Source organism: Nestor notabilis, unplaced genomic scaffold, assembly GCF_000696875.1.
Source record: "Nestor notabilis isolate BGI_N333 unplaced genomic scaffold, ASM69687v1 scaffold3758, whole genome shotgun sequence".
Classification (NCBI taxonomy): domain Eukaryota; kingdom Metazoa; phylum Chordata; class Aves; order Psittaciformes; family Psittacidae; genus Nestor; species Nestor notabilis.
Genome location: NW_009938628.1, coordinates 70,959 through 93,696, shown reverse-complemented (window position 1 = coordinate 93,696; position 22,738 = coordinate 70,959). Strand labels below are relative to the sequence as shown.

Sequence of the window (22,738 nt, the reverse complement as noted above, 5' to 3'; positions counted from 1 at the left end):
CCAAGTAGTGGTTACGCATGATGAAGTCCTGCTTTCCTGGAGGTGGTTGAACACCTGCCTACTGATGGGAAGCAGTGATTGAAGTCCTTGCTTTGCTTTGTTTGTGCATGCAGCTTTTGCTTTTCTTATTAACTTGTCTTTACTCAACCCATGAGTTTTCTCTCTGTTACCCTTCTGACTCTCTTTTCCAGCCAACTAAGGGGGAGTGAGTGAGTGGTTGTGTGGTGCTTAGCTGCCCACCAGACTAACCACAACAATCCTCAAGAGATCTGGGCTGTAATAAGGATTACAGAATCTACCATATGGTTGTGGAAGACACCATTTGGTTAGGGTCTTGGCAAGACCTAGACAAAATTGAATTATGGTCCAGGTTTATACATGAGTCTGTGATTCTGACTGCTCTGATGCATTACTGGCCAGTACTGAGGAATGAATACAGAGTTTCTTTCTGAGCTGCTCTAACAGGGTAATTCATACAGTACAATGAATCAATCTATACAAGATACAGTTACACTGATCTGCTACGATACTTTGGCAAGCAAGATTAAGAAGCATGCTGGAGATCATAATGGTTCTGCAGAAATATATATGTTACTATCTCAATCTTACTGTTACTGTTAACCTGTAAGTGAAAATTTCCCATTAGATAAATTGGAAAGGCAACACAGCTGTCCTCCAGTGACATTAAGATTTCTATTATGATTTCTTGGTTTACAAGTTCTGTGGCAAGAAATTTTCATCTTTAATACTGTCCAAATATATTTGCAACTAAAAGAAAAAATATATCAAATAAATGTATCCATTGAGCTCCATGGCCTGGGAGAAGGGTGAAGGAGCATATTAGTTTATTTAACAATACAAAATAACAAGGTCTCCTACTTTTAAAATATCCTCTTTTCACTTATCAAAGTATTTAGTAAGATAGTCTCAAGAAATAAAGTTATTAAAAAGACATTAGGACAATCTTTATAAAAACAATCAAGCTAATTCATAAATGATTACAACAATTTGAATGAAGTAAACATTCTACTTGGATTACTAGATTCAGATAGTTCATTTGACTTCTCAAACAGTAAATTCTCAAACTGCTCACAATTTTTGTGAGAAATACTAGTCCTTTGGTAGTACTTAATTCTTAACCATTCTTAATATAGTCATCAGAAATGCAGCACTTTGTTTTCCTGAATAGTCTGTACTAGTACAACCTGGAGGGGGAAAAAATAATCTATTCCCTTACCTGCTTTGCACAGCTCTGAAGATGATGGTGCTGGCAGAAACGGCTGACTGGGAACACATAGTCTGGGAAACAGGTGAGAGCAGGACTGTTCTTTTCAACAGCAACCTATATTTACACTGTTTTGAACTGATGATTAGACTGTACCTTGGCTCTCACCCTGTGGTCTCCAGACTCCACCCTAAATAATCACTTCCCTATGCCTATTTCTGTCTCACAAGACAAAATCTTTAAATCCCAATTATTCAGTTCATAAGCCCACACTATCAATAAAAGATGCCATTACTTCATGTAATGAAGTGGACCTTTTCTAGAAGGGTATTTTTCATAGTCTTTTATAAACTTGAAGCTTTTTATTCTCTTTGATAAATTTGGTCTATGATGAATAGCTTTTTCATTTTGCTTACAAATAATGATAAAGAACAAAGCAGAAAGCAATCAAAAGGAAATGGGTGAGATCGAGGGAACAATTATTTTTGACAACTGATGTCCAAGATCTGTGTAACCATTATTCTTGCATACATTAGGCATATTAGGAACATAATCCATAGGAATTTTCAGAGGCAATAGATATTTAATCCAACTTACATTACTTATAAATTTGTAAACCACTACACCTTATACAATTTCATTTTTGATTTCAGATCTGATTACCTTTCTGGAAGAATTCCTCTAGTTTCTCCTTGAAAGGTTGGAGATGCTCTTCAGAAGACTCTCGGCAAACTAACTTCATCTGCTTTTCACAGGCTAGAAAAAGAAGTTGAGATAATTTTATGACATTAATGGCATAATTCACCTACCTGAAATAGATGTCAACACTGTAGAAGCCTACATCTAAATTAGTCACCTAGACTTAAATTAGAGGAAATGGAAATATACAAGCACTAAGGAATCCAGTAATTACATTAAAATAAAACCCACCAATACTAGTCTAGCATACCAGATAGAAAATTATATATGTGTTTAAAGAGTGGAATTTGCCTTTAGTAACAACTTCGTTCTAAAACTCCACCTGTCTGCTGAGAGCTGCCATGAACACAGCCTGCCTCACACAAATTCTAGATGGTATTTAAAGATTTAAACTTTGTTTCTGTGTTGACTGGAGGATGTCGATGTCTTGTATCGATTGACTAGTCAATCAATGCCAATCCTATAATCAACCATTTTTCCTAACACAGATGAAGGAATTCAGCTTTACTTAAGTATTCAAATTCCAGGCCATGATGTGTAACAGCAGAAGACTGTAAGAAAATTAACTTACATCTACCTGCAATTTGTTTACTATTTATCTGTTATTTTAAGACCAGATGCTATGCCAATTTCTAAAAACTCCAGGTTACCTACTAACTCATTTTAACATTCTAGAACTTCTAGTAAACTTTGCAGATTCCAGCATCCACATTGATGGTGAAATGAGACTGTAAGAAATCAAAAGGCAGTTACCTTCCATTTAGTAACTGAATTTATATTGTAAGATTTTTTTTTCACCACAACTTCTTATTCTCAAGAAGCTAAATTTAGATGGAAATTTATTTTGAAGTTAAACCTGAGTTACAGTTTGGTTTCATGAAACATATTCACACCAAATTGCTTCCACCATCATATAATACAACTCACTGCAGCAAAAAAATAATACAAGACTGTGGAAAAAGAACTTGAGAATTTGTAATTCAAATGTCATGTTAACGTAAGTTTACAGTGCAGTGAGAAAAGTCAATGGAAGTTTGAAAAAAGATGCATACATTCTATTGTATAACTAGTAGTGTGCCTATAATGCTATTGGACCAGTAGGACTTAGAAAAAAGTCAGCTTTATGATTAATTAAGATCATTTGTACAGCTGTTGTTACAGAAAAAGTTTAAAAGATACTTGTTTACATCTAAGTGTATATTTTAATGTAGCATCCCTGCACAACTAGTGTAGGTTGTGGACTATAAGTTCCAGAGCTTACGTAACATGGACTAGGCTACAATCTATCTTTAATGTCTAGTCTTGCAACCTGTGGCATATGACAGACCTTTGAAAATGTTCAGAGTAAAGTTAATGGATATTTGCTTTTATGCCAGATAGTAGACAGAATGGAGCGTTAATTTAAACATAATACATTGGGAAATAAAGACTTTTATTAGCTGTTCAGTTATGTGTCTTTAATAAATTAAATTAAGCAGAACAAATCAGAAGTCACAAAGTTTATACGACTTTTAAAGATTATTTCCCTACGATACATGCCTCTTACCATTAAAACTTTGAACTTTCCATGACTGTTATCATACACTGAATGAAATTTATGTGTATTTAACATCTTTGTTTGTAGAATTAGAGGATTTCTACAGCTAATCAAGCAAATTTTAACACTTTACTTTGGAAGAAGACAGACACATTAGAACTGCATAGGGGGAAAAAACTAGCAAAATAACAAGAGACCGTATTGGTAAGTTTCTGACTGGAAGTTTGAACAAAGTAGCAGTAGAGGTTTTTGGTATTTCTTTGTGTTTAAACAAATCTACAGAAAAGTATATAAGGCAATATTTAGAAATTATTTTAGATAAACATAAAATTATAAAAATGTAAAAGTGTTAGCACTTGTGTTCAGGCACTTGGCACACAGCAACAACAGAATGCACACGATTATTACAATTATGTAAGATTGCAACTATTGCAAGCCAATAATAATTATATTATCATAATATTATATAGATAAATTTGTATAAATCTATAAAGAAGTAAATTTCTATGAATATGTATTATAATAAGCTTGTAGCTACAGCAGTATCTAAACTTACACTAACATACACTAGAAAGGCAATTTCCCAAATATATGGTGTTGCTAATGCACTGTCTGAAGAATTGAAAGCCTCCTAGATGCTGGCAGACTAAGAATTTACACTATTGGAAATACTCAAAAAGAGAACTTTGGATGATTCTCTCTGCTACTGATATTTATCTAGATGATATCTATTTAAACCTAAAATCTATCCTTTTACTTCCCGAATTCCTGATAATTGCCAAAATATACTGACAGGTTCTGAGAACATTTTAGTTTTGAGCTAAAGGAATCACAAGGCTGATGAAGTGAAAACCTGTTAATCACAAAACCAGTGTATTTGACCTATACTGAATGTAGGTTTTACTTCACTCAACCTATACTTTTGGTCTACAAACAAACAAAAAAATCTCTGATTAACTGAAGTTTAACTAATTTTGTTTAAAGTCAACTGTACTGAAATATTTGAATAAGACTTGAATTTATTTACTTGCTAATGTCAGAAATGAGGCGCATCACATAGGTATGGAGTCACTGGCTGAAGGCACTCATGAACTTCAGCTGGAATTGCAGTCTCAAAAGTTTTCTATTTCTGCTGAAATCTCTCCAGTCTCAGTCTTCCCTTCAATACTGAAATGTCCTACACAGAATAATAATTCTTTGTCCAAAATGATGGCAAGAAACACCAACCAAATCTATCTTTTAGGCTGAAGAATTTAGGAACATCATGAAATTTGTCTGCGGATAGATATGGCAAAGAATGGTAGAAGTGTGTTGAAAGGAATCGTAAGTCAGGTACAAATGAAGACACGCTTGGAAAATGAAAAAGATTTTCATGACAGGGCTAAAACAAAGGTTTTAATTAAAATGGCAGTTGTAATTCTGCAGATTAAGTCAGCTGGTCTCTGTCATTGTAATATTGATAGAAGGCTACCCCACAACACTATGACCTGTCTCAGTTCTACAATACAATCACAAGTTTTTGGTAGCTAACAGTAATTGAATTTCCTGTTATATAATTTCTTTTTTTATCAAAAAAACCCTAAAAAATTTACTTGAAATATAGTTCTTTTTTTGTTTTGTTGTGTTTTATTTGCTTTGGGTTTTTTTTAAATTATCACATCATGCAAACATTACATTAAAGAAAAGAAAATGAAAAGACCTGTTCCATCAGTTGTTCTGATTTTCTTTGCTGAACATGCTATAACATGGTTGAGGGACTGTTACATGAACTTTTTATATTGTATTCACTAAAACAGAAACACTTTCCTTTTTAAAAGAAAATTATTTTAGCAAGGTTTTTATTAGAATGATTCTGAGGCAAGGGCCTTAGCAGTAAGCTCTGAAAACCTTCTTTCTGAATAGATTTCTTTCTGAAATTTTGAGGAATCTGAAGGAATTCTGAGGAATTTGACAGTACACGTCTCATCTCACCATCTCATTCCAAAATAATCATTTGAGAAAATATACAACCTGTTTCAGCATTACTGAATTCAAACAGATGCATATTCTCCATTACTGTAATAAACTCTTGGTTCATTTTCTTGGTATGTATTGTATGTTCCTGAAATTAAATGTAATACACTACTTTGAAAATTGTTTATTTCTAAATGAGCTATTGCAAAAAAAAAAAAAAAAAGAAAGAAAAAGTGTGTGCAATAGTATTTGAAAGCTCTTACAAATTGTTGCATGTACATCGTGCTTCACCCACTGCAAATCTTGGCCACAGAAATGGAAACCATTAGCAAAAGATTAAGACAAAGCTGGAAACTGCTGATTATCAGTTTGCCACTGCCTTCAGATTTAATGCAGTACTTGGCTCAAAAAGTTCTTTAAAAATCCCCAATATAAGTGAAAATATTTACAAAATAGAATGTCTCTCACTTAATGCCTGTTGGGCAATAGTCTTAAAACTCCACAGACACTTGTAAATCTGTCAAAAGAATCAGTGCCCATAAACAAACTTTCATGTAAAGAGCATTTTACTGTCAATCAGATCAGATTTGGAATTTTTTAAGCACCATTTTAAAAGTAAACGCAAACCCAGAAATAGATTAATGTTGATAACAGTAAATTACTAGCTATTTACTCACCAGAAGCCACCAGTAGCACTTACAGGAATCATCCTGACAGTGAAACCAAGTATCAACACCATGAATTCCTATAAACCTGTCACTGACACTATGCCCCATGAGTTATGCCATTGTGAAAGCTGCTAACCCACCCCCCTCCTTTTGTCTGTTCAGAGTCTGGCAGGTTATACTGCCAAGCTTGCTATTTTATTTTCTTGTTATAATGCAGGCTTATCTTTGACAGGAGGGTTACTATTTGATAATCCCTTTTTTAACCCTTACCTTTTTTGTTTCAAAGAGGATTTGAAACCATGCTGCAAACAAATTCAGTGTAGCACTAAATAATCCCAAATTTCTGTATCAGAGGATCCATGATTTTTTTATAGTGCAGAAGCCTGTTACACTACTTGGGCCTATTTACCCAGAGAAGAATCTAAAAAACTTCAGATAAAATGTATAAATTTAAATTATTCAGCACATGCTATATAAATACCTCATGTTTTAGTTTGTTTGGATTTGCTTTATTAAAGCAAATTTAACGTTTTAAATATTAAAATTTTCTTACTTGCAAACAACTTTCCAAGTTATACCAAAAGGTACTGGAGATGCATGTTTATTCACTGGATGCTGTTGCAGGACTTGGTTATATTCTCTTGTTATTACTTGCAATATAGATACATATTTACTGCAGGTACACACATAGGAATGTTAGCTTTATTATAATCCATTATATCTTTGCCATCTATAGCTTTTGTGCTTATTTATAACTTTGTAAGTAAATGTTTCATTTCAGATAGAATTTTAAATAAATGTGGAAAAGAAGGGATTTATTGTGATTCCTTTTGACAGCTTCTAACCACTGCAAGTGGTTAGTTTCAGGAAAGTTTCAGAGGCAGTATTTCACTTATATTTTTGGACACACACTGATAATCAATACACATCTCAATGGTGGCAATACACAAAGTTTCGAGCACTAACATTGCAGTCAGAGCTGGGTTGACTAATACAGAAGGCTTTGAACCTAGTAAGAGAGGGAAATGCCATGAAGTGGGGTGTTAAGTTTTCTGAGAAAAAAAGTATCTGAGAAGAATGTAGAAAACTTGTAGTGCTACTCTGTTCTCAAGTTTTACTTTTATTGTCTGAAATGAAGGTCAACAATACAATGCAAAAAAGTGCTAGCACACATAAAACTAAGTACAGCATTCTAATCTACTGATTGCTTGCATAGTTATTTTGTGAAGTTATTTTCAGCTAATTTAGAAGAAATGTGCTTCTATGTACACTTATTTTCTTCACACATTAATAATTCAGTTTTCTTAAAAAGCCATTTCAGAGGCTGGAAGCTAATAAGCAAAACTTTAAATAGGCAAAATATGTCTGTTTGAAATACATTTTCTTTGTGCCATGTAGAGACAAATATCTGGTTAGCTGCTCAAGCTCTCACATATAAATGAGACAGAATAACATTTCAATGATAAGCCCTAAGATGTGGAAAGTGAAATAACTGTATTAGTGGCATACAAAACACCCTGTAAAGGTCACCTGTTCTAATGAATTTTTAGGAAGCTTTTAGGAAGCTTTTGGAAGCTGAGTCAGACATCTCGGCAATTCTCACAAGTTTGATCAGATATTCTGGATTTGCCTTTTGGATTTAAGATTTGTGAGGGGGTCCGTTTGTTTCTTTTAAGTTTAACAACATTTTGAACTTTCACAGTATGTGATGGCATGCAGAGGAATCCTCCAACCTATATTACTTTCAACTAACCTAGAAGAAAAGGGTTGGGTTTTTTTTGCTCCTTGTTTTGTCAAAGGGTATCAGCATTTTATATAAATCATTTAAAAACCTTTCTGTTAAGATTGTTTCCTAAGAATACATTTAAAGAAATGAACAAAGATTGCTAGTACAACTAAATATTTTTCACACCATAGCAACATATCTGAGACTCTGGTTAATGTATTCTCTCTGAAATGGTAGTTTACATTCAGCATGCCCTTTAGCAGAGAAGCATACTGCACGGGACTGAAGAGCACATATAAATGAATATAATGACTAAACCCTCATAATTTTCCAGTCAAGTCTATGTAAGATTCCTTAAGTGATTCCAGCACACATTATTAGTAGAAAGGTTTGGTTTAGTGTCAAGATCCAAACACACAGACCTCCGCGCATCATTAAGATCTGTCAGGAGTGTAGAAACGTGTGTTAGCAGAACCCGCTGAAAAATCAGACCATTTCCTTTCTGTCTGAACAGTACAAAACCCAAATATTTTGGAATTGAAGAGTCTTGTCTGGCTAATTTAGAAGAAGACAAAAATTTTAAGAACCAGTAATAATATTTGTTATTAGATAAACTAAGATTTTCACAGTGCAAGAAAAAAAAAAGACCTTACAAACACCTTATCACTTAGTGTACTGAACAAGGGATCAGGTAGAAGAGAATTTTTGGGTGATTGCTGAAGCACTTTATGAGCTGGAATTGTAGAGGCCGGAGAAGTGATCGCCTGTTTACCTCTGTACTGCTGGATCTCTGATTTTCTGTGCTAGACAGATCATAAAGTTTAACTTTATTAGTTCTTCTACCAAGTTTATGGCTTTGGTTCTGCTAGAGCATCCTGCTTAGATTTAAGATCATGTAGATTCATAAACTACCTACAATATTAGCAGGAACACTTCTCAAAGTGCTAATTAGCCTAACTACTACTAATTTGTATCCCACAGTCTGCATTAATGTACTTTCAATCTTTGATCATTGGCAGCAAATACATAAGCGGCCACCTCAATTCTAACAGAAATCTGCCTTGCCTTTTACTGCCTACTCCACCAAACAGGAAAAGCTGATGAGGCCCATAAATATGAAGTCACTGTTCCTCCCAACACTGGTATTGCACACTCCAAATTACATCATTCATTATCCAGCACACACATTGATAGAGACAATATTCCTCCTTTTCGCAGATGTACACTATCTGCTCCCAGATGTATACTACCTAGTTATGTAACTAAAGCTTAACACACACGTATTTATTTGTTTTTATAAAAGGGCACACACAAAAGTGCACAGAAAATCATAACTGTGGTATTTCCAATATTCATTTTAGAGTCTTAACATTTGCAGAATGATTTTTAACATGAAACATGCAAGGATTCTTTAAACAAAGAAAAAAATATAAAAGAAAAAAATTAACAGCATGCCATTGTTTAACTAACAGAAAGCTTATTCCTTTGCTTTTGTGCACACATGCAGACATCTGCTTCCAGGGAATGAACTCTTCTAAAACATCATTGCTCTGCTCCTCTGTTATATTTCTGAATCTTATTAAAACCATTCCACATACTATTCTCTATTATCACAAACTAGAATATCTAATGGAATTTTAAGAAATGATCCACTTAGGAAAATTGGCACTTCATGTATTTGCTTATGAACGTTACCGATGGAACACTGTCAAAATGTTAGTTCTATTGTAAAATAGAATCCAATGCACATATACAAGTATGTTTTTTAATGCTTCTGTTCTATCTTTGCCAAATCAAAACGAATTGCAATATATCTCATCTAGTGGTAAGAAAACTCTGAGAAGGAGAGTGCAATTTTGTCAACCCTTTAAAACAAAACAACTTCCGTACAAAGCTGTTCTTTGCTCTTTTCCTTACACTATCCTGCAATGCCTCAAAACATATAATGTAGATGTTGGACAGTTCAAAAATACAGCAATACCAGGTAAAAGGAACATGCTCCATTTATCTTAATGTCTAAAGAAATAACACATGCACCTATTTGGCTTCTCATGTTCCACCACCAGGTTCAAATTTCTATTTCCCTGCACTTACAAAATTTTAAGGTTAATTTTGAAATTTAAAAGTATAATTAATATGAAGAAAATTAAAGTGACTAGTTCCCAGAATGTATCATATAACTTCTCTGCTCCTGCTGGGATGATTTTTCCGGGAACATTTATGTGATTTAGATGTCTAAAAGCCACTGTTAAATTGACTTAAACCGTTTCATTTAAATTAGAATAAAGCTTCAATTATTTTAAAATATTCTAGAAAACAGCTTCTGATACTTTTTTGAATACTTGTTGTGGTTTAAGCCCAGCCGGTAACTCAGAACCATGCAGCTGCTTGCTCACTCCCCTCCTTATTTCTCTCCCTGCTCCTGGAGGGATGGGGAGAATTGAAAGAATGTAACTCCCACGGGTTGAGGTAACAGCAATGGAGTAACTAAGGTATAATACAAAACCACTACTGCTACCACCAATAATAATGGTAAGGGAAATAACAAGGGGAGAGGACACAGCCGCTCACCACCCGCCAACTGATACCCAGCCCGACCCGAGCAGTGATCTGGGCCTTCCGGGTGATTCCCCCCAGTTTCTATACTGGGCATGACGTGCTGTGGTATGGAATACCCCTTTGGCCAGTTTGGGTCAGGTGTCCTGTCTCTGCTTCCTCCCGGCTTCCCCTCCTCCCTGGCAGAGCATGAGACTGAGAAAGTCCTTGGTCAGAGTAGCCATTACTCAGCAACAACTGAGAACATCGGTGTTATCAGCGTTTTTCCCAGGCTGAAAGTCAAACACACAGCACTGCACCAGCTACTACAAAGGAGAAAAATAACTGCTACAGCTGAACCCACGACAATACTATCCTCCTGCAATGAATAAACTATAACTTTTCACTGAAAATGTCTATTGCTAAAACAAATTATTTAGGAATTTAAAACTCAAAATTATATAATGTTTAGAATTTTCACTATCCAGTAACATTACTGTCTATAAAGCAAAACAGACAATATACAAAACCTCTCAACATCATAATAATTGCCTATTGATATTTATTGTATCATGATTACACTAAAACTCTAGTCCACAAAACATTTTATCTAAGGCCATATTGTGTATGAACTGAATATATAATTCCATCTGAATAAATAATAGCACATTCAATTAATTTCTCCGTCTCTGCTTACACAGAAATCCAACAAAAGCTGAAAATGTCTCAATTTATTAACCAAAAATATCAATGACTCTCTAGAACAAAAAAGGTTTCTAGTTAATTAGTGGACATTGTTGCCAAAATCGTTAGCTCAGTTTGAGGACTTTGATGAGAACACACATATTTAACAATTTTAAATTACCTTCTTGTAAATAATAATGATTAAACTTTTATGCTTTTGTATATTTTCCAATTAGTAAATATATTCCCTTATAATTCTTTACAAAAACAAATGTTGTTCAGTATTTTAAATCTGGAAAATCAGAGAGTTTCAGTCTTAAATGAGCATAAACTGATTATTTTTGATTCTTGTTGCCTCTTCCTCATCTCTAAAGGAATCCCAGTCATGTCAGCCAGTAAGTCAGCTTCATCGGGGCAACAACTTAAATCCTTTTATGCAAATGGACGTAGCAGGGGGAATAAACAATAGGAATTAGAGATGTGTGCATGCCTGCAGGGCTATGATCTTATAGGCACCACAGAGACATGGTGGGATTGGCTTCTATGACTGGTGTGTAGCAATGGAAGGAAGGGGAACTAGTAGATGAAGTGGCTAAGCTGCTATCCATAGTCGAGAAGTTGTGGCAGTGCAGTGAAGTTAACACTGACTGGAAAAGGGGAAACATAACCCCCAGTACCTAAAAGGGGCCTACCACAAACCCAAACGGAGACTTTTTACAAGGGCACGTAGTGATAGGACAAGGTGGAATGGTTTTAAACTGGAAGAGGGTAGATTTAGATTAGACGTTTACTGTGAGGGTGGTGAAGACACTGTAACAGGTTGCCCAGAGAAGTTGTGGATGCCCCATCCCTAGAAGTGTTCAAGGCCAGGTCGGACGGGGCTTGGAGCAACTTGGTCTAGTGGAAGGTGTTCCTGTTCATGGCAGGGGGGTTGGAACTAGATAATCTTTCCAATCCAAACCATTCTGTGATGCTGTTGTTCTATTCACAATGTTTACGGCTGCAATAATCCAGAATGATTGACCATTTTCAATTTCCATCCATCTGTCATTTGTAGATTCTCTTCCATTCTTGTCTTACTTATGTAACACGTACCCACTTTGGAATATAATGCAATAAAGAGCTTCCTGAAGAGGCAATGAGGGCAATGTAGATGCAGCAGTTCAGACTACTCTAGTCAGCTAAGCGGAACAGTCAGCCATGCTGAGAGACAGTGTTAATTAGCAATGATGCTGGTATCTGTTTTTATGAAATCTATGTTTCTATGATAAAGAATATGTATATACGAATATATATACACACATATTCATATCTGGAAAATAATACATGTGGTCATGTCATTCAAGAATGAAAATAAAATGAAGCAATTGAAGAGGCAGAGGAAGCCAAGTATGTTTAGTCTTGGCTGAAGAAAGCTAGTGACAAGAAAGCTAACCAAGGATCTAGTTTTTCATTTCAACTATCTTACGAATAGCTATATCGAAAATGGAGCCTTCTTAGAAATGCACATCTAAAGAAAAAGGAGCAATATTAACAAGCTGCAGCCCAGGAAACTCTCACATGGAATAAGGAAAAATATTCAGTGATTCAGCACTGGAACAGGTGCTCCAGAGAGGTGCTGGAATTTCCATCCTTAGATTCAAAACTGAGCTGGCTGAGGCCCTGTACAACCTGATCTTAATATGAAGTTAGTCCTGCTCAAATGGTTTGGACCACAGGACTTCCAGAGGTACCTTCCAATCAATCAACCTGCATTTCTCTATAATTTTAAAATGCATGTAATGCTTCCATATAAAAAACAATGTGAAAACAGCCAATGTAACATTGTCATTTCTCATTTTTTCATGCATAGTTTTACTTGCTTCCATTTTAATCTTTTTGTAAGGATTATACAGTTTTACAAGATGGGGTTGACATAAGCTCAAGTTTTAATGAAGTTACACCACTTAAATATGGAAAAATTGAGGGTGACATATGCAAGATACAGATCTGTCAACTGGTTAAGAGGCACCCAATTTGAAAACATGTCTCCTGGAGTACTGCTATCAAACTGATTTTTATAGGTTGCAGATCTATGAAGTCTTGTTCCTATTTTAGAATAAATTATTTCCTTTCAGTCATGTTTATGTGTGTGTAAACACCTACGTATATATTCATACACCCTCAGTTAAGTTAGTAAATATTGTAAACACATATACAGTACTGAAAAAAAATTAGTATGAAAATAGTGACTAATATCTCTATTAATGGCCATGAAAGAAGGTGAAAGCATGGATATTCAGTGGGATCAAAATGTTACAATCTCATAGGAAATTAATCATGAGAAGTCAAGGTGTCACTCTTCAAAGCATTCAAAGTGGACCTATGTTGGTTTCCATTTTAAACATTCCATCTTTGCTCTTTCAGTTATTAAGGTCAAGAATACAAAAAAGTTATAATGAACATTACAGTACATCACAGAATCATAGAGTCAAAGGAACCTAATATTGCTTTCTTTTAACTAATGAAACAGCATTTTAAAATTTTATGAACCGTATTGCAAAGAATAGCAATGAGTATGATGGATGGAATCAATCTACAGTGTAACTAATTTTGAATAATTAAGATTGTTTGACATAGGTGAATAAAAGGTTCATGGTAAAACTTATCCAAGTCTATCATACTGAGGCTTTCTTTCTAAAAATATTCTTACAATTACACATTTCAAACATTCTGTTCTTATTCCAGAATACCTACCAAGTGGCATTGGACAGACTAGAAGGGAAATCATGTTTGGTCATAGGGAAAAGAAAAAGTGGAAAACATTGCCCTAGACAAGGAATAGGATATTTTACAATTTTAAAATATTAATGGAAAGCAAAACCCTTTTTGTCCATAAGGATTAACTAGAAAGCTAAAACCTGTTAAATCAATAAATATATCTGCTTATTCTACTATGTAATATTTGAAAACCTTGTAAATACACTGACTATACAGACCTGGAGTGAAAACCTGAGCTTACAGAAAACATTTATTTTTCCTGTGACCTTAAAGTGGAACCAGATTTCACTCTAAAACTTTCATCTCACTATTTAATATTGCATTCTTTTGCACTTCTATCCCCTTAAAAGTCTGTATTAAAAGCATATTTTTGTTTATAATTCTTTTTAACTTAAAAATGCTTATGATGACAGAGTTTGTTCTGGAATATATGTTAAAAACCTCTTGGATTAAGGTTTTCCAAAAATTTGGATGAATTTTTGAGCTAAACTTTAGTTTAATCCCTTTAGTCTAAAGTTAGTCTGTCCTTTTAAACTCTAATCTGAAAGACTTCAAAATAGCAAATTGTATGGAACTCAATCTGTTTACCTGAAAAGGATGAAAGGGTTTGTGCTCCATCTAGATTTGAACTTCTGGTTCCACAGTGTCTAGGTATTTCAAACCAGAGGTTTACACCATTAAGACATGCCACTCATGATAACTCAATCTTTCTTATGTTAATATCCATGTTAGAAAGATAAATGAATGTCTTGATAAACTAGTAAAAATGATTTTTAAATACTAAATGACAAGAATTATGAAAGGTGTCTATCAAAATTGCCACTTCAGACACAAGAGGTGATATTTATTTAAAAAAAATAATAATTCTGTAGAAATCTCAGGAAAAAAAGTGACCTCACTAACAGGAACTTTATTTTGTTCCCTAATGGCACACAAGAAAAACCCTCTTTCATTTATTACCTTTGTCTCATCCCACTCACAAAGTAATCTGTTTAAGACTACCTTAGTTAACCAAACTGTGAAATAAATCCAATGTACCCTATAACACAGGCAGCCCCAGTTAATATTGTTCAAATTATTTACATCTGAAGGGCCGCGCCTGTCTGGATAGCTGGGCCCGACGCTTCTCTGGACTTGGTTTCTGCTACTCACATCTGTTTCAGCTTTAGACTTTCACTGGTATTCTGCCAGCAGCCACAACTTTTTAATGGCTACAATAAACTACAGAGACTCATCAAATCTTTGTTGTACGTGTTAAAATTATAACCTCTTCAGTTAAAATTTTGATTTAAAAATAAACTGCTGCATTATCTGAAGAAAAAAATTTGAAAGGCAATGTTTGAAAGAGATACAACATTTTATATGAGTGATTGTTTCTTTGTTTAAATACAAGAGAAACTAATCACAGGAATGCTTGTTAGAACTCTGCTGCATATTTCTGAGTGATAAAACACCAGCCTCTGAAAATATTTCCACAACCTTTTTTGTTTCAAATCTTTGCTGTCATTAACTTTATATGTTAATTAGTTTGGCTGGGTTTCAAATACCTCTTTACAAAGAAGAATTATGAAAACAACCTCAACATGACTTTTCTAGATTTTCTATAAGTACCTAAGAAAATTTGGTTTAGAGATTAGAAATCAGTGTTTATAAGAAAACTGCAGTTTTTATTTTATGAGTTAAAGTGTTTAGCTTTTCCTACTTGCTGTCTGTGTCTTTGCAGCGTAGAACAAATATGATGTGAATGTCACAGCCTCAATGTAGATCTTGCAAGACTAAGATGCATGACAGCAGGACTACATACTGAAAAAGTACAAGATCAAACACAGATCACGTTTCTGCACAAACTGGCCCAAAAGAGGGCAGGCCAAGGGGTTTACAGGGCCAAGCGATGAGAGGAGATAGAGCACTTACTTATGCCCGGGTCAAACAAACAACAACTGATACTTTCCTACCACTGTTAACCTTTGAAATTATCCTAAAGATGGAAGTGACCTAATCCAGCAATTTCTAACTGTAAGGATAAATTATTTTGTAATGGTTTTCACTGCCTAATATATTGAAAAGAATTAAAAATAAGAACCTTGTTAAACTCTGATTCTAAGAGAACTCTTCATTTTGATGCAGAAATTTAAACATAAATGGAGAAGTTTCTACAGGCTTTTATGCAGATTCTCTCACTAAGCGCCATTTCCCCCACAAAACTGCTTCAGTATAAGTAGCAACTTCTCCTTAAGGAAAAAGACAGGCTTAAAGTATTCAGTCATCATTTGCTGGATTTATTTTAAAAAGTCACATGAAGCATGAAATAAAAATGAAACTGCTTGGAATACTTAGAGAGCAACCCTTCCTATTTTATTTCCACTCAGTACCTTGATTGATAGATGAGTTGGGTTTCTGAGCCCCTCTTTATAATAAACATTTTAAAATGTTTATTTTATGTCCCAGGGTGAAAATATTTTGAACTGGAGCTTTCCATTTCGCTTTGCTGTGCCTTGGCAAGCTGTGTTTTATTTCTACATTAATAGTATTCAACTTTTTCTTGTAGTTGTTAAATTGTTGTTATACAAGTACTGAAGAAAGTATTTATATTATGGAACTAACAGATATCTACAGTTAAACATACAGTTCTGGAAAAGTCAGAGGAAAATTCACATATAACTGAAGAAAATTTCAGAAAGATTTCTTTAGGGGCCTTTATTGTAAAAGGGAAAATTACTTTTCAGCATCTTTACTTACATTTTTATTAAGTTGTGAGTTTGAGGGTTTTTTTCTAATTTATGTGAGCAATTTGTGCCACAGTGTAAAAACTCTAAATGAATCAACACTATAAACCTAATTAGCAATAAGAAAACCTCATAAAGGTCACATTTTAAATGGCACTTTGTTGTTAGCAGAAAAAATGTGAAAGTTCCCAGTTACCTTCTAGATCTCTCTTCAGTTTCCTTAAGTCTTTTATTAGGTCTTCAAATTTAACTTGGGAGGCCTGGAAAAAATCCTGTGGTTCTGGTAAAGGAAAAATACTCTTGTCTGTTCCTGCTTCCTAAACAAACAAACAAACAAAAAGGCCACTATGAAAATTGAATGCATTTGCAGTGAAATAAATTACTTTTCTTAAAACATCTATGAAACCCTACTATAAAACTGCAAAATAAAATATTTAAAATAATTAACGCTAAACCAACATATATAACATTCACGATGAAATCCTGACCATTCTGAGTGTTGAAAATTCCTTTTCGATGTTGTAAAGCTAACTTTACTCAATTTAAACTACGAAACAACATTGAGCTCACAATTCACAACAATGAATTTCTGTTCATTTTCTATCAATAGAGGTTTAGATAAAGGATTAGAAGTTTCTTAAAAACAGATATCATGAATGCTTATTTTAATGCAATAAGTGATCTTATGCCAAAAGTTTGTGGTTTCATTCTCTCCTGATTCATTGAATATATATGCACTTTATAAGCATAAATCGAAAACAATATGTATATATTGCCTGAAGTATTTTATACAGTTAAAAATATACAGTTGAAGGTTTATGCAGCTAAATAAATTCCATGGGTTAATGTCTGTATGGAATTCCTAAGTATACACCTTATTTTTAGCACAATAAGAAAAACAAATCATAAGTAAAATAAAACAAAATAAAAAAAACTTACAAGGTTTAAAGCAATATCTCCAGTGGAAATTTAAGAAGTATATAGATGACATTAATATAACATTGCTGTGTATAAGCATATACTAGTGAGTTTAAAATACTACCCATGTGTGGATGTCATGTAATAAATGTAATAAGCAAATTCTCATAGGTTGGAAAACGATTTGTTTTGTGAACATGGAAAAAGTAATTTTAATATTATAAAGATATGGGCATTCAGGGGGGAAAAAAAGTAGAACTGATGACATTTACACAGTGTCCATTTCCTCCCAAGGAAGATAAACTGCTCTGTTTTAAAAAATTCCCTGAAGTAAAACTACATTGTAGTAGAAAGTTTGCAGAAATATTAAATATTTAAATCAATGAATCAGAAAGCATTAGCTTCAGCATACATATGCCAATACCCTACAAACTAAGAACATTAAAGGTTAGACAAAGTTGCTTTTGCTATGAGTCTTTTTACAAGGCAGTTACTTTAGTTGAAGTAATGACACTTTATTTCTCCGCTCCAAAGAAAAAAAAAAAAAAAAAAAGGAGAAAGAAAACAAGTATAGATCTACATATCTGCTAGCTTGCTAGTTTTTTATCTCCTCTACAGCTCAGCCCCAGGAGTTCTTCTACAGGCTTCTGACACACAGACCCTCCAGCATTAAAAATCACAGAATCACAGAATGGTTTGAGGTGGAATGGGACCTTTAAAGATCGCCTACTCCAGCCCGCTGCCACGGGCTGAGAAAAGTCTTCACAAGAAAACCGGAAAACAACAACAACAGCAAAAAAGGAAAAAAAATTATTTGTATTAGACTAGACATAGGGCTGTTAAAAATTAAGCTAGTCTTAGATTCAAAGATTAGGTAAACATTCAAAAATAAGGAATTACGTACTTAAAATCAATTAACAGTGACATTTTCAATTAAAAGATAATAGTTCAAATTTTCCACTTAAAAACTTTGACTACTGCTGATATCTATCAAAAAGCCTCATAAATGTAACTCACTCAAAGCAGCAGCCACACCTCTTCCCACATTTTCAACCCCTAACTTCATCCCCATCGGCTGACTCATCTATCTTAGGATACCAACCTGCCCAAGTATTCTGTCATGAGAAGAGAAATAATGCTTCTGTCTTCCATTGTTACCACATCAGAACAAGATTTACAACATTACAGTAACCAGGATGTAAGAAGACAGAACTGGAGTGATCGCCTGCCCAGTCTGCAGCAGTCACAGGCAACTGCCTGCAATCGCAGCCAGTTCAATCATTACTATAAAATTTTCCAAAGCCTTATTATAAAACCCATAGCAAATTTCAGACCTACTGAGGTCCACATCCATTATATGAAAGCAAAAGAAGTGGATTTTATTTTTCCGTCAGTGCTGCTATTTTCAGATTTTTAAAAAGCTAATGTAAACCCTTTTACAATATCTTAAAGAAACCTAATTTTGGAGAGACATACAGCAAATGAATCTTTTACCTTATCACAATGGCGTAGGTAATATATGACAACGTAATCCACAAGATTAATACCATTATCCTACGAAAAAACAAATGTATTATTAAGAATGTGTTTTATTAACACTGCTCAAGTGAGTGAAAATTTATAAAATTTGAAAATAAATATATTATTATTATCATTTTATATTGCCATGAAAAATAGGACTCACAATATCATCAGTCCTAGCATTACTGACCAAAAAAATCAATCTTTTATAACATAGGATTGATTGTACCAGCACAGGACCTAGAGCTTCTCTTGGTTCTAAGAAAACATCCACTGGGAGAAGCTGTCCCCATATCTTTTTCTAATAATACAAGGCATTACCGAATAATGATATTAAGTTACTTAAAAATACTATTTAATAATATTATTCTTTAATATAATATTAACTAAATATTACAGCCACCTCAGATATATTCAGGTGAACTGAATTTCTCAATTTCTCTAGTCTCAATTCATCTACAATAAGGATCTGAAAGAGGCATAAATATTTTTCATATTTTACTCCAAATATAAATCCAGACTTCATGTACCTAACAAGTATATCTCATACCCTTGTGCCTTTTAAATATGAATTTTAATACGCACTTTGTGGAATCATAATTTCTATGATCCTGCATGCAACAACTGTACACGACATCATTTTAGTTTGTTATGTCGTTGGGTCAGCATAGGCCAGATCAACTAAAAGAAATGTGTAAAACTGTGACTTACATGTTACAGGGTACTGTTCAGCAATGTAAAAGAATCATAATACAGGGAATTATATCTGGAATGTCTTTGAAGCTTTTTTGGATGTATTTTCATATTGTGTATTAGAAGATATCAGGACAAACACTTGTATGTGAACAATGTCTGACTTCCTGTACAGAGCTGCCTCGCCTATACTGGAGCCTGCAGCACATTATATTTTATTAATGTCATACGACAGCAAAATTCTTAACTAAGCAAGTCATCACTGTCATACAGACAAAGCCACTCTGTTTGTATTACAGTTTTGGAAGACATTGCTGAAGGTCATGCGACAAAGGAACTGAGGTCACTCATGAAGTGGTAAATGCTCCATCTCTGGCAGCGTTCAAGGCTGGACAGAACCTTGGGTGACATGGTCTAGGGTGAGGCATCCCTGCCTGTGGCAGGGGGGTTGGAGCTATATGATCTTAAGGTCCTTTCCAACCTCAGCTATTCTATGATTCTATGACATTTAATTGGCCTTCAGAGTGAAATACATCTGTTGCTAAACTACCAAACCTATTCCTTTGGTTTAAATTATATTTGCATAAGACAAAACACAGAGATTTTGAAGTGGTGAGCTACATGTTTTTAAAAAAAAAATCTGTATCAACTAACTTTCTAGGCTCATGTGACAACAAATGACTTTTATGTGAAGTGAGAGATATGTAACACTGACACTTTACCTTGGCTCCTGGAATTCAGCTTACCTAGATGCAATACTCTTGCTGGCAATTCCCAAAAAAGGGACTAATGGAACACAGGAAGGATACTTTAGTGTTCAACTATACAAGACCCTGCATCCTTCTTCCTTGCAAATATGGTCTACCAATTAATTCTGTGGTTTCACATCTGCCTGTAGCAGTTGGCCCCTTTGAGTTTTTAGGCATTTTGGAGACTAGTGTAAACGAACAATATATTTATTCTGGCTACCAGGGAATTGTAAATATTTTTATAGCTCGTTTTGCTAAGGAACAAGTCTTATGCAATTATATTGTACATCTGTCACTCCTTTTCATAACTCATAATTTTGGAATATGTTGGCTAAATTCAGCCAAATTGGAAAGTCCCAGAGATAATTAAATTCTTACAAGTTTATGGTTAGATAGAAGAGCAAGACTAAAATTAGCACTTCTATTGAGAAAAGCCAGGCAAAGCTCAGTAGTTTTACATTTTTCTTTATGACAGCTGGTCAACCAATGAACACCTGAATACTAGGAAACTTGGCCTGGTTCTAGTTTAGCTGCAGCTTGTACCGAGTCTTGTCCATGGAGTGGGACTGGAAGAAAAGTGGTCTGAATTAGTAAGAATTATAATCATAGGATCATGGAATCATTTAGGATGGAAAAGACCCTGAAGATTATCAAGTCCTAACCGTAAAACTAATGCTGCCAAATCCACCACTAAACCATGACCCTAAGTGCCACCTCCTTTAAATACCTCCAGGGATGGCCACTCAACCACTTCCCTTGGCAGCCTGTGCCGATGCTTGACAATCCTTTCAGTGAAGAATATTTTTCCTAATATTCAATCTAATCCTCTTGTGCTATCACTTGCTGTTTTGGAAAAAGAGATTGACAGCCCCCTCGCTTCAGCTTATGTTCAGGTAGTTATAGAGTGCATGCTAAGGCCTCCCCTGAGCTTCCTTTTCTCCAAGCTAAACAATCCCAGTTCCCCTCTCCTTGTAAGACTTATTCTCTAGAACCTTCACCAGTTTCTTTGCTCTTTGGGCATGCTCCAGCACCTTAATGTCTTTAGGAAACACAGGACTCACAGAACTTTCATTAATACAGTTGCTAACTGAACAATTCATTAAATGTGTTTTTACACATTATTAATGTTGCCTTTCATGGATAAAATAAAAAGCTCCCTAGACATTGCCTGCCACACAAACACATTCTTACATACATGAAGCATAACTGGGAACAAAAGCTTAATATCTACATTTCTTATAATTCAAGACAGCACTTCATTGCTGCTTCAGTATCCATGTAGTGTCTAGGTATGCTCTGGCATACCTAGTGCTTCCATTGCCTACATTATCTAACACCTCCTCCTCTGCCTGACTGAAATAAGCAACAAAGCAATTTCACCTCAAAAGGTTTCCAGAGTTTGTTTGACACTAACTTTGATCCCAGCATGACTAATCAAAAATGTGCTAGTTCTCAATTTTTGACAAAATAATTAACTGCCATCTATGAGTATTTTCTCATGTATGCCATTCAGAATTCATGCCCTACATCCATTTAACTGCCAATTAAAAAAACAGACTGAAAACATCTTGCTGGGTCTGGCATGCCTCTTTGAAGAGGATTAAAATCCTGTATATTATAAATTTATATGCCTTAAGTATAATTCCGCAGTGTACATGTTACACTGAACCTTCACTGATACTTCACTTTAAAATCTGATTTTTCAAATATTTTTACTCACATAGAGCTACCTTAAGTTAAGAGCAAGAGAAAAGAATGGGGACATTTACTGGAGAAGACTTCAGCAGTCTGTGCTACTTCTCTCTATCCTACTGCAATTATATCTCTACTAGTAAGAGAGACACACAGAAGTCCTCACATAAGACAATTATCCTAGAAGTACTGTGAAGGAGAAATTGGAGATTATGGAAATAAGCACAAGTGCAGGAGAAAGTGAAAAGTTGGGAGAAAAAAAATCAAGAAATGATACGAAGTGCCTTCTTCCTTCAAGCAAGAATGGTAAAAAATAAGAAAATACTAACTTTTGACAGATGAACAAAAAACATCACTTCAGAAAAATTATCTTTAATTAAAAATTAGTACTTACTCTGCTTTTGACATCCTTTAGTTTGGGGAGTATTTCCAATCCAAATCCATCAGCTTGACCTCGAGTTCTATTCCCACCATTCATATAATTTCCAAAAGCCAGAATCAAGCCTAAAATTTCCTTCACACTTGTCATGTTCAGCAAAGCCTGGAAAGAGGATAATAGTCTGTAACTTCTATTGGCACAAAAATTCTAATCACTAATATAACAAAAAGCTTATTTTATTTTATTTATGCTAGAAGTTTTGTTTCTTGTGTT

The 22,738-nt window shown here is 34.4% G+C and overlaps 1 protein-coding gene across 1 annotated transcript in view; it reads right to left on the bottom strand.

Annotated features, from left to right (window-relative positions):
* The window catches only part of FMN1 (formin 1), a gene marked incomplete at its 5' end in the record, with an annotated part of 110,411 nt that overhangs the window by 33,547 nt on the left and 54,126 nt on the right, over nt 1-22,738 (bottom strand). The window contains 4 exons of the mRNA XM_010019418.1: nt 1,889-1,981; nt 16,710-16,830; nt 18,926-18,985; nt 22,481-22,627. Coding sequence (XP_010017720.1) covers nt 1,889-1,981; nt 16,710-16,830; nt 18,926-18,985; nt 22,481-22,627 — 421 coding nt within the window. The remainder of the gene's footprint in view (nt 1-1,888; nt 1,982-16,709; nt 16,831-18,925; nt 18,986-22,480; nt 22,628-22,738) is intronic.